This window comes from Lissotriton vulgaris, chromosome 2_1, assembly GCF_964263255.1.
Source record: "Lissotriton vulgaris chromosome 2_1, aLisVul1.2, whole genome shotgun sequence".
Taxonomy (NCBI): Eukaryota; Metazoa; Chordata; class Amphibia; order Caudata; family Salamandridae; genus Lissotriton; species Lissotriton vulgaris.
In genome coordinates, this window is record NC_141687.1 from 17,724,124 (window position 1) to 17,737,420 (window position 13,297).

At 47.8% G+C, this 13,297-nt stretch overlaps 1 protein-coding gene across 1 annotated transcript in view; it reads right to left on the reverse strand.

Annotated features, from left to right (window-relative positions):
• The window catches only part of SLC4A3 (solute carrier family 4 member 3), a 475,170-nt gene that overhangs the window by 200,221 nt on the left and 261,652 nt on the right, over positions 1-13,297 (reverse strand). The window contains exons 10-11 of the mRNA XM_086958435.1: positions 4,905-5,088; positions 2,118-2,217 (exon numbers count right to left, since the gene is read on the reverse strand). Coding sequence (XP_086814561.1) covers positions 2,118-2,217; positions 4,905-5,088 — 284 coding nt within the window. The remainder of the gene's footprint in view (positions 1-2,117; positions 2,218-4,904; positions 5,089-13,297) is intronic.

The window sequence follows — 13,297 nt, forward strand, 5'->3', positions numbered from 1 at the left end:
TAAGAAAGACAGAACAGGTGTAGCGCTCCCACTATCCATATGATTTCGGGGCAAATGCTAAAGAATATATATATATATGTATGTATATATCTCTATGCCAGATCAAAATCAGTATCTGGTCTCTGGCTCCCATCAGTCACCACTCGGAACCGCCCTTCATCATTTGGGGCCCCGAGGACCAACACTGTACCAGATCTCGGTATATTGACAGAAAGAGAAAATCTTCCTGTAAGTCTGTGTGTGTTGGTATTATGGTCAAAACCATATATGTTGGTGAAGTGGCTGATGGGGTTAGAGAGAAATCTACAGTGCAGTGCAAGAAAAACCAGGAAAAGAATAAGGGTGAATAAAATTGGTTTAAGGAGCAAAAGATAATTTATTAGGGTTTAACTCCTAGCACCAATGTTAAAAAATAGCTCAGACAGGGTGAAATTATAACCTGCCTAGTGGTGTGACGTGGTCGACATGTTTCAGCAAACCTGGCTATTAGCCTTGCTTTCTTCAGGACCTATTAATTACAGCTACTGCAAACAAAAAACCCAACGTGACAAGTAAGTAAAAGGGTAAAAGGTAGTGTGGTAACGACACAGAAAAGTCACCTGAACCTCCAGGTTGTGTCTGTTCCAGACCTCTTCTTACACTCAGCGGCGGGCTGATCAGTAAGAGATATACACCTCTCCGTCGGTACTTCCTTGCGGCATCTGTGCCGTCTGGGGAGGACCTCCCCAGACGGCACAGATGCCGCAAGGAAGTACCGACGGATAGAGCGGTGCTTCACCAGTCCTGAGCCGCAGCCAGGCGAGGTGAGGTGTATATCTCTTACTGATCAGCCCGCCGCTGGTGCTAGGAGTTAAACCCTAATAAATTATCTTTTGCTCCTTAAACCAATTTTATTCACCCTTATTCTTTTCCTGGTTTTTCTTGCACTGCACTGTAGATTTCTCTCTAACCCCATCAGCCACTTCACCAACATATATGGTTTTGACCATAATACCAACACACACAGACTTACAGGAAGATTTTCTCTTTCTGTCAATATACCGAGATCTGGTACAGTGTTGGTCCTCGGGGCCCCAAATGATGAAGGGCGGTTCCGAGTGGTGACTGATGGGAGCCAGAGACCAGATACTGATTTTGATCTGGCATAGAGATATATACATACATATATATATATATTCTTTAGCATTTGCCCCGAAATCATATGGATAGTGGGAGCGCTACACCTGTTCTGTCTTTCTTAACTAGCCTGTCGTTTTACTGACCCTCTGGTACTCTGTTGTGAATACATATAGCAGCTTATACATGAAATGATATTACTGAGGTCATTTCAAGGCTCAGGCAGAAAATGACATTCCGCTCAAGGAATTGGCAGAGTTTGGTGACTCTCCATTACTCTTGTAATGCAAAATTCCAGCCAAATTCTGCCACTTACGACCAGCAAGATTTTTTCTCGCGCGAAGCTCCAGATATGCGAGCTGGTGAGCGCGTGAGATTTGTCATCAGCATGCACGATTTGTGGTCGCTAGGAGGACCTTCGCATTTTTTTAAAGCAGGCGGTCAAGAGCAGCGCCACAGAAGGGCGGCTTTGCAAGTAGATTTTCCTCCAGAGCGGCAGCAAGATCAACCCGAGCGGCTGCACACTCTTGCGCGCCGCGTGGCGCGGTTAAGATAGATTTTTCAGCACAGAGCGCGCTACCAGTGCTAAACCGCAGGTCAACCTGCATATTTCTTCCCATTGACAGAACTCAGCGGGATCTCTCTGGGCTTTTATGTAACTCCGCAGAATTCCACAGAGTCAAATTCTGGGAGTTCCGCCCACCCCTCGTCATTTTATGAGCCCTTTTGCCTTTCTTCGTATTTCTGGGAATGAAAGCAGGATGAAGAGCGTTCCCTTCTCCCAGGTCTAAGATGAAGTGTCTCAAATGATCACATTAACAGATGTGGCCGCATATTCTGCTGCATCCAAGAAGTGATGTCACACACCTGCACACACGTCCTGATGATTAAAAATGACCTCTGCTTCAGGGATCCAGAAGGCCACATGAAGCCTACACACCTAGGTACAGGTCGCAACAAGGCGAAGGGCTCCAAAGGGTTTGTGGTGTCTCTACACTCACCCACAAGGACCACCGCGGCTTCGGCATCATCCGGGATCTTCTCCAGCAGCTTGCTTGACTTGTTCCGGTGTCCGTCCACCCCGTGGAAATGAAGCGTCTTCTGTTAAAATGAGAATCCTCATGGTTAGTATTAATCTCTCATCAATGTGTACCTCACGGGTTGACATTTCTACCTACGACCACAGATTTACTGGTACATAAAGGTGTAAGATACTATTGTTATGTTCTGCCCTACCAATAGCTCACCCAGCTTGGTGTATATTTAAAGGACACCTTAGGAGTGATCACCGCACAGTTATACAAGAAGATGATTGAGCCTTCGGGCTACTAAATAGACAATAACTAGAGAAGAACACTGGGGCGGGGGCGGTTTTGGCCACAACGTTTCCCACTACAGAGACTCTGTGTGCGCTCTCATAGATGTAGGCTAGCGCCTTTACGGTGTACAAAAATGTTTCCTGGCCACACTTAGAACCCTGAGTGGGTGACAGATTTCATGGAGTAGACCTGGGACACTCACCGCCTGCCTCTGGAGTGGGACTGAGTGATGCACTAGGTTACACCATCCTGCAGCAACATTACGAAAGAGTGAATGTGTTAACGAGCGCACTGCCTCCTTTTGTTAATATCCTGCACTTGTGAATTCAGATGCTTCTCAGTATAACTTGAACTCTTATACACAAGTGTCTTAGTGAACCAGGACCCTTGTGTTCATCCAAAGGGGCAGAAAGGCAGGTTGTTTCACTGGGAAGGTGGTGGTGCAGGGTCCAAAAAAAGAATGAGATGGGGGAGGGAGCAGGTACTTCTCATTTACACATAATGATGGAGTCAGATCATGAAGGGCTGAAGGTTCTCACAGAATCTCCTGCTGGCTCTCACCTGAACCCCGCCACACATGCTGGCTCTCACCTGAACCCCGCCACACCTGCTGGCTCTCACCTGATCCCCGCCACACCTGCTGGCTCTCACCTGAACCCCACCAAACCTGCTGGCTCTCTCACCTGAAACACACCTGCTGGCAGTCTACCTGAACCGCACCACACCTGCTAGCTCTCTCACCTGAACCCCATCACACCTGCTAGCTCTCTCACCTGAACCCCACCACGCCCGCTGGCTCTCTCACCTAAACCCTAACACACCTGCTGGCTGTCTACATGAACCCCACCACACCTGCTGGCTCTCTCACCTGAACCACACCACGCCTGCAGTCTCGCTCACTAAACCCCAACACACCTGCTGGTTCCACCAGAACCCCACCACACCTGCTGGCTCTCTCATCTGAACCCCACCATGCCTGCTGGTTTGCTCACCTAAACCCCAACATACCTGCTGGATCTCACCTGAATGCTACTTCACTTGCTGGATCTCACCTGAACCCTACTTCACCTGCTGGATCTCACCTGAACCCTACTTCACCCGCTGGCGCTCACCTGAACCCCAACATATCTGCTGGATCTCACCTGAATGCTACTTCACCTGCTGGATCTCACCTGAACCCTACTTCACCTTACTGGATCTCACCTGAACCCTACTTCACCTGCTGGATCTCACCTGAACCCTACTTCACCTGCTGGCGCTCACCTGAACCCCAACATACCTGCTGGATCTCACCTGAATGCTACTTCACCTGCTGGATCTCACCTGAACCCTACTTCACCTGCTGGATCTCACCTGAACCCTACTTCACCTGCTGAATCTCACATGAACCCTACTTCACCCGCTGGCGCTCACCTGAACCCCAACATACCTGCTGGATCTCACCTGAATGCTACTTCACCTGCTGGATCTCACCTGAACCCTACTTCACCTGCTGAATCTCACATGAACCATACTTCACCTGCTGGATCTCACCTGAACCCTACTTCACCCGCTGGCGCTCACCTGAACCCCAACATACCTGCTGGATCTCACCTAAATGCTACTTCACCTGCTGGATCTCACCTGAACCCTACTTCACCTGCTGGATCTCACCTGAACCCTACTTCACCCGCTGGCGCTCACCTGAACCCCAACATACCTGCTGGATCTCACCTGAATGCTACTTCACCTGCTGGATCTCACCTGAACCCTACTTCACCTGCTGGATCTCACATGAACCATACTTCACCTGCTGGATCTCACCTGAACCCTACTTCACCCGCTGGCGCTCACCTGAATCCCAACATACCTGCTGGATCTCACCTGAACCCTACTTCACCCTCTGGCGCTCACCTGAGCACCACCATACCTGCTGGCGCTCACCTGAACCCCACCATACCTGCTGGCTCTCTCATCTGTACCCCACCATACCTGCTGGCTCTCACCTAATCCCCACCACACCTGCTTGCTCTTACCTGAACCCCACCACACCTGCTGGCTCTCACCTGATCCACACCACACCTGCTGGCTCTCACCTAATCCCCACTACACCTGCTTGTTCTTACCTGAACCCCACCACACCTGCTTGCTCTCACCTGAACCCCACCACACCTGCTTGCTCTTACCTGAACCCCACCACACCTGCTGGCTCTCTTACCTGAACCCCACCACACCTGATGGCTCTCACCTGAGCCCCACCACACCTGCGGGTTCTCACCTGAACCCCGCCACACCTGCTTGCTCTTACCTGAACCCCACCACACCTGCTGGCTCTCACCTGAACCCCACCACACCTGCTGGCTCTCACCTGAACCCCACCACACCTGCTGGCTCTCACCTGAACCCCGCCACACCTGCTGGCTCTTACCTCAACCCCACCACACCTGCTGGCTCTCACCTGAACCCCACCACACCTGCTGGTTCTCTCACCTCTTTGCCGTCAAGTTCATGAAGTTTGGAGTCAAAGATCTCAAAGGTCTCCTGTCCCATCAGGGGGATGCAGGTGTCCACAGCGTGGTTATGGTTCAGGACGTGGTTCCCCACCGCCGCGGAGTTCATGCTGTTGCTGGAGTGGTTCCGCGGGAAGAAGCCGTCCTTCTCGTCATTGGGGTGGCTAAGAGGGGACACAGTGAGACGACATTAGAAACAAGCATTTGCAATGCAATAGGTCTCGCATTAGGAAAGTTTGAGCTATTGGTATTGTAAATGACACATTTTTTATTTATGTGTTGGTTTTGAAAATAGCGAACTTAATAGCTTTGTCATTTACAATGCTAATAGTTTTAACTTTCTCAAATGTGACACCTATAGCATTTATAATGCAATATGAGTTTTATTTACGTGATTTAGATGTATTGATATTACAAAGAACAATGGCTTTTACATTTTTTAAAAATTAATACTTAAATAAAAGTTATTGTAATTTATAATGGCAATAGCTTAAACTTTTAAAATAATTTTTGTGAAGATTATGTTAATTGTATTTTATTGTGATGAAAATCCAAGAACAGAAGTGAAATATTAACATCTTTTTGTGACATTTGTATTAAAGCTTGAAAAATTGAGAGAACATATTTGAACTAAGCATGGGCGGAAAATCCGTTTCGCTCGCGGATTTTGCGGATTTTCGGGAAATTGGCAATCCGCGAGATTCGCGAATCTCCCGCAAAATCCGCAAATCCGCGAGCAGCGGATTTTGCTCGCACTGCTCGCGTGAGTTCGCGGCTTCCCAGTACAACTTCGCGCCCCGCGAATAAGTGCTAAATTGCAGAAATACGATCTTAGCAAAACTGAAACTACTTACCAGGTTCAAAAGTTCAGGCTCATCATTAGTAGCCATTTCCTGTAGTGCTTCCTGAGGGGCCCCTCCAGAGTTCAGTTGCCAGTTGCAACTATTATGTGACCCTGCTCTGAACCTCAGAATAGTTACACATATGCCACAAAGGTCCTGAATTACAGCTAAGGGAGACAAGCAGGAGCCAGGCTGGAAGTTAAAATCCATTAATCAGCCCCTAATTCATTATTGTCAGTTGGGGCAAGGCAGGTGTTGTAACTAATTTTGCAACAATGAAAGCACTTAGCAAGTGCAAAAGATCACTAATCAGGGCGCACTAAGGAAGCAGGTGCCAGCTAAAAAAATATTCTGTGACACATTAATCAGCCCCAAATTAATTCAGGTCACTTGAGGCAGGGAAGGTGTGCTTTGCTTTGCCGAAAATAATGTACACTGGACAACCAGAGGGTGTGGTGATGAAACAGAGGGTGGCATGGGTGGGCCAGAGGGTGGCATGAGTAGTCAGAGAGTGGCAGTGGTGACAGAGAGTGGCAGTGATGAAGAAGAGTGTCCCAAACAGGCTGGACACGTAGAAACAACAAGTTCGCAAAACTTGCGGCCCGACAGGTAAGTTCGCAAATTGCGAAATTGTAAAAACCCTCGCGAACTGGCAGAAACACGGGCGAACACAAAAAAAAAAATCCGCAAATTCGCGGGAATTCGCGGATTTTGCGGATTGCGAATTCGCAAATCCGCAAAATTCGCGAACGCGAGATTCGCAAAATTCGCCCATGCTTAATTTGAACCAGTTGTTGAATGGTTGCACAGATTGATTGTGTGGAGGCGCTGAGTGATGTGGTGGCGACGAGAGATGCTGTGGCGTTCAGTGATGCTGTGGTAGCGCATAGTGATGTTGGTTTTTTGCCATGAGTGATGCTGTGGTGGTGCTGAGTGATGCTGTGGTGAAGCAATAGATAGATAGAGTGAGGGAGATAGATAGATAGATAGATAGATAGATAGATAGATAGATAGATAGATAGATAGATAGATAGATAGATAGATAGATAGATAGATAGATAGATAGATAGATAGATAGATAGATAGATAGAGGCAGGGCAAAAGATAGATGGACAGATAGAGTGATGGCGATAAATAGAGTGAGTGCGATAGATAGAGTGTATTTATGTTGCATTGAGTAGTGTAAGTATGAGGTGTGTAATTATATGGCACTGAGTGGCAATATGGGGAGTGCATGTTGTATTCAGTAGAGTAATTATGTGGCACTGAGTGGTATTTGGAGTGTATGTTGCATTGAGTGCAGTGTAATTATGTAGCATATCATAATGTGAAACTGAGTGGTATTGTGTGGAGTGTGTTTTACATTCATTAGAGTAATTATATGGTGTGTAATGATGTGGCACTGAGTGGTATTGTTTGGAGTGTATGTTGCACTGAGTGCAGTGTAATTATGCGGCGTGTAAATATGTGGCACTGAGTGGTATCTGAAGTGCATGTTGCATTGAGCGCAGTGTAATTATGTAGAATGTAATGATGTGGCACTGAGTGGTATTGTTTGGAGTGTATGTTGCATTGAGTGCAGTGTAATTATTTAGCATGTAATTATGTGGCACTGAGTGGTATTGTGTGGAGTGTATGTTGTATTCAGTAGAGTGTTGTTAGACGGACCGGGAGGGTCGGCCGAGGATAAGGGGAGAGGTCTCCGGGGAGAGCCGTCTCCAGCGATCGTACAGACAAGTAACTTCCCCCCCACAGACGTACACCACACCAGGGTAAGGTTCAACGACACTTTATAAGCAATTCTTTAAGTACGGTAAAATGATACAAGGAGGTCTGGACTCAGGGGTCCCCTCGATTCTGGTCTCTGGATTGGGAAAAGGGTAGCGGGACAGTCTTGTTACCAATAGATGAAATAGCTCTCAATCCTCGAGCTCGGCGTTCTTAGATGGACGGGCCGCGGCGGAGCCAGCAGGTCCCGAGATGGATGAAGGAAGCGACGGTCCGCGGCGGAGCCAGCAGGTCCCGATGAAGATGGTAGTTACAAACGGTCCGCGGCCACGCCAGCAGGTCCCGACGACGATGAAGGTTACGAAGGTTGCGGCAGCGCCAGCAGGCAGGACGATAGTTCGCAAGGCAGGGCTACGGCAGCGCCAGTAGTCCGTCCAGGATGAGTGCTCCCATTGACCTGCCAAGTAGTCCGCTCACCTCCTGGGTGGATGGTGGTGCCGGGATGTCTGAGGCCTGGCCAGGCCCAGGGTTAGGGTCGATCGGAGGCCACGCGGCCTCGTGGTGCAGTGTCCAAGATGGCGCCTGGGTCGGGCGCGCGGGCCAGTGGTGGATCGGGCCCACGAGGTCGAGATGTTCAGAGGCAGGGGTCCCGGAGGGGACGGGAAACGTGAAGTGGTGGTGTATAACACTTGAGGGACCGGGCTCGGGCCTGGTCGGGCAGAGGGGGAGCGGGCCCTTCCTGTGGCCTGTCCAACAAGTGTAATTGTGTGGCGTGTAATTTTGTGGCACTGAGTGGTATTGTTTGGAGTGTATGTTGCATTGAGTGCAGTGTAATTATGTAGCATATAATTATGTGGCACTGAGTGGTATTGTGTGGAGTGTGTGTTGCATTCAGTAGAGTGTAATTATGTTGCATATAACTATGTGGCACTGAGTGGTATTTGGAGTGTATGTTGCATTGATAGCTGTGCAATTATGTGGCAGTGCAGTGTGTGTGAGGCAGCCAGTGTGTGTGTGTGTGTGTGTGAGGCAGCGCAGTGTGGGTGTGTGTGAGGCAGCGCAGTGTGTGTGGCAGCGCAGTGTGTGTGTGTGAGGCAGCACTGTGTGTGTGTGAGGCAGCGCAGTGTGTGTGTGTGTGTGAGGCACTGCAGTGTGTGTGTGTGTGTGAGGCAGCGCAGTGTGTGCGTGTGTGAGGCAGCGCAGTGTGTGAGGCAGCGCAATGTGTGTGTGTGTGAGGCAGCTCAGTGTGTGTGTGAGGCAGCGCAGTGTGGGTGTGAGGCATCACAGTGGGTGTGAGGCAGCACAGTGTGGGTGTGAGGCATTGCAGTGTGTGTGTATGATGCAGCGCAGTGTATGTGTGTGTGAAGCAGCGCAGTGTGTGTGTGAAGCAGCGCAGTGTGTGTGTGAGGCAGGGCATTGTGTGTGTGAGGCAGGGCAGTGTGTGTGTGTGTGTGAGGCAAGGCTGTGTGTGTGAGGCAAGGCAGTGTGTGAGGCAGCACAGTGTGTATCATGGCAGTGTGTGTGTGATGCAGCGCAGTGTGTGTGTGAGGCAGTGCAGTGTGTGTGTGATGCAGCGCAGTGTGTGTGAAGCAGCGCAGTGTGTGTGTGTTGAGGCAGCGCAGTGTGTGTGTGAGGCAGCGCAATGTGTGTGAGGCAGCGCAGTGTGTGTGTGTGAGGCAGCGCAGTGTGTGTGTGAGGCAGCGCAGTGAGTGTGTGTGTGACTAATGACTCTGACATTAAAATAGTGTACAGTGGTGAGCTTGCTCGCCATATGTTTAATTCTACATTTTTGTCTGTTTGGATTGCGATTAGGAGTATGCAAAATATATGTAATTTGCATTTTTTTTTAATTATTCACAATTTTACAGAAATTTTGCATACTTATGTGTCTCTTGGGAGGCAGCCATGTGCTTCTTAAATTGTATTGTATTGTATTGTAAATGCAAAATCGGTGCTATACTGAACTGCTATATGCGTGGATGTATTCCGTGCTAAAATATAAAAACACAAGCACTGCAAACAGCAGTTTCTTGCATTCTGTTCTTTCCCGTTGTTCCCAGGCACTCACGATAAATGTTTGCCAAGAGCACTTAATTACGCAATTTCAGGAATTTCACATCAAAACCATATCACGAAATGACCGAAATTATGCGCGGGCAGAACAGAAATTTCACCGATGCCTAGATGGGATTTCTAGAGCACAAACTAATAGCTGGGAAGGAACTGCATGTATCACTCCAGTGAATGTCAGTCGAAATGACCCAGTGCCGACGCATCCTCCCCCGAGATCCATACGCCTGCTTCAGTCCCAAGGATAGGTCGGGGCCTAAAAGGTTCTTCGTTTCTTCCGCTTTAATGAGCGTCATTGATTCTTCTGTGCTAAACTGTCCTGAAAATTGAAAGCGTTTATTTGTGTAGCGTTTTCCTCTTGTAAGAGCACGGTTGTACTCCCATCTGCCTCGCTGCCTCGGGACCACTGACGCCTTATAACACTACAAAAGAACACAATCTCATCTTGGGACATTGAAACGGATGCTTTTCCAAATAGATGTGGTAACAGAAAATAATAAAATAAAAACTAGTCCTGCGCTACCATCAGCTTTTCGCCGGCCTGTGAGGAGTGGGAGGGCGGGGGCTGCCTGCGCATGCGCGCCACTCTTCAGTTTCTATTTTTTTGATTTAATAAATTTTTTATTGATAAAAAAAATAAAATAAATATAAGTGGAATATACATTAGGCATTTCTCGTATACAGAACACTGTGCTCGCTTTCCCTTGGCTTCCCAGAGGGGAGAGAGAAAGAAGAGAAAAAGAAAGAAAGAGGGGGGGGGGGTTTATTGCGTTTTCTTCAGGTGCTCGTCGAGTGGGCCCCACATGTGTACTTTGGCGTAATGCTCCTTAGAGAAGTTGCCTGTGATGTTGTCTGCTCCTCTCAGGAAGGTGACCCAGTTGATCCATGTTTTAAAGTTTGCTTTGGTAGTGTTCTTCCAGTTCGTCAGGATTATCTTTAGGGCTCAATTTCAGGTCGGAGCGCGAACCCAGAGAAGAGAAGTGCCGCATGAAGTCCCGGGTCCCAGGAAGGGGCCCAGGTGAAGACCAGCGGGGAGACTGCGAGGCCCCCATGCCTATGGGGAGAGCTCCGCTTTTTGATAGAGTGCCAGAGGAGCTCGAGTGCTCTGCGGGGCTCCCTTAACAGATGGTGCGAGCCCGAGTCCGACTCCAGTGAGTTAAAGGGAGGAGAGGGGAGGGGGGGGGGGGGGGCTGTGTGCCGTGTGCCTGTATGTGTGCTGTGTGCCGTGTGCCTGCGTGTGCATGCGTGCGCCTGTGTGTGTGCGTGCATGCAGAGGGGTGGGGGCTGCCTGTGTCTGTGTGTGAGCAAGGCCCCCCCCCCCTACTGCCCACTGCCCTTCTTTTACTAGTTTCTATTAACACGCTTTATATTACTACACAACAAGCCTGCCCCTCTCTCCTCCCACCTCGTACTTTCTACACGCCAAGCTGCGCACATCAAAATAACTGCGCAAATACGTTTAAATTATTGCATTGGCATAATAGATTATTAGTATATAAAGCAAAATGCACTTACAATTGTATGCGACACCAGCCTTTTAGACAGCACCCATAACTTCTGCAAACACCCTCGCATTTGTTCAAACAAAACAATAACTCTACAATAGTGAAGGCCTCATCCCTGTCCGGTCCATATACACTTGCAAAGCATTATCTACAGCTTTCCTTGCACTTCGCTCTCCGCTTCCAGCTACCATCACCTAGCCCCCCACCCCCCCTTCTGCTACCGCCCCCTGTCCGCTCCAAATTCACGCATTATCTACCGCTATTCTTGCACTTGCTTTCTGCTTCCAGCTACTATCAACTAGTGCACGCATTGCACGCAAACAGGCATGACATTATTTAAAGGAGTATGTATTTCATTTTCAGTTAACGCTGCAGGCATGCTTCCAATACTGAATAGAACGATAAATCAGCCTTTACTGTAACTAGCATTATTCAGTAGTCATATGCTGAACTGTAATCACATTGCCAGCAGTTGTAGTGCGGCCATAAGGTTAAGCGTGCCATAGTGCTGTTGCGTCAGCACCACTCTTTCCCTGTACTACTTTCTGATTTCTTAGACCTTCCCTACAGCCTTTACTGGAAGCAGCATAAATAAATAATGAGCATGTTAATAACGAGGCAGCTTGCAAATAAATATTGAAAGCCTACCCGCCTACTTCGTGCTGATAACGCACATGCATTGCACGCAAACAGGCATGACAATATTTAAAGGAGTATGTATTTCATTTTCAGTTAACGCTGCCGTCAGGCTTCCGATACTGGTTAGAACACTAAATCAGCCTTTACTGTAACCAGCATTATTGAGTAGTTACATGCTGAACTGTAATCACATTGCCAGCAGTAGTAGTGCGGCCACAAGATAGCGTGCCCGGTAATGTCGCCTGAAGTCTTGAGTACTGATTACATGTTACGCTGTCTTTCAAGCCAGTGCTTTAATGATGTCTGTTTGTGCTCGAAGGGAAGAATAGGGCAACAGGAACTCTGACCTGATGTTAAATGTAACTTATAAACATGGCACTTGGGAAATGGCTTTGGAGTTTTCGCCTTCAGTGTTTTCACTGCATTGATTGTGTTGTTGCTCCTAAGAATCAAAAATACAAGCAGTTTGACCCATTGATAGCTTTAAAATAAGACCACTGCAAAGAAGTGTTTTCAAAGGGATAGACGCATAGTGCTCAGCAGAAATCCATGACGCCACAAAAATAATGAAAAGACAGCTTCATAAAAAATAATGAGCATGTTCATTACGAGGCAGCCTGCAAATAATAATTTAAAGCCTGCTTCAAAAATGATGCTAACAGCGAGCATGTTATTCAAAAGCCAGAATTACAGATAATGCCAGCCTCTCGGGAAAACGAAACTGATGAAAAGCGAAACTGACACTGACACTGCACACACAGCAAGCAGCGCGCTCCCGAGGTGAAATCTGACAATGGAAAGGCGCGCGTCTGATTGCTGTCCACTTTCACAAATACGGGTAACATTAGTTGTCGAGCTGACAGCATTCATGCTTTCGCATGAATGCCACGTCAGCTCGACCTAAAGAGAGGGACGTCTCCTCGGAGTGTGAGGTCCTTCCTTGGGGTTTCTGGATACTCAGACATTACAGTAACCATTCTTTTGGTTTACCACTGGTGCCTCAAGGCCACAGACACGTCGCACCTGAACTGAACAGCCAAGGGATACATTTTAGCATACAATGTAATTGTAATTGGTATTTACATAGCGCTTACTACCCCTGACGAGGTTAAAACACTTCATGGTGAGTAGCAGGTCACTCCAGGACCTAAGATTAGAAGTTAATAATGAGTAGATTAGTCATACTTTGTTTTCTTTTTCTGCATTAGTTGTGTTAGGTTTGAGTTCTTGTGTGTTTAGTAGAGTTTAGAGTAAGTATAGGAAGATGGAAATGGGTTTGAAAAAGGAAGTAGTAAGTTGTTTTTGTAAGAAGTGGTTGTGTGTGCCTGTTAGTTGGGTGTCATGGCTAAAAAAAGGAGAGGAAAGTTTGGGGGTTCATAGTACTCTGAAAGGTTCGGGATGAGTCAGAGAGAGGGGGGATGGAACAAAGGTTGAAAGGAGGATTTCTTACGTAACAGCAAAGCAATGGCATTATATTGTATATACATATATCCACATCACACTTGGCAGGTCTTATTGGCTGGAGAAAACCCCTCTATTTAAATATCCATATGTGCATAGAGGTAGCAATATTTACATGGCCTGATGTG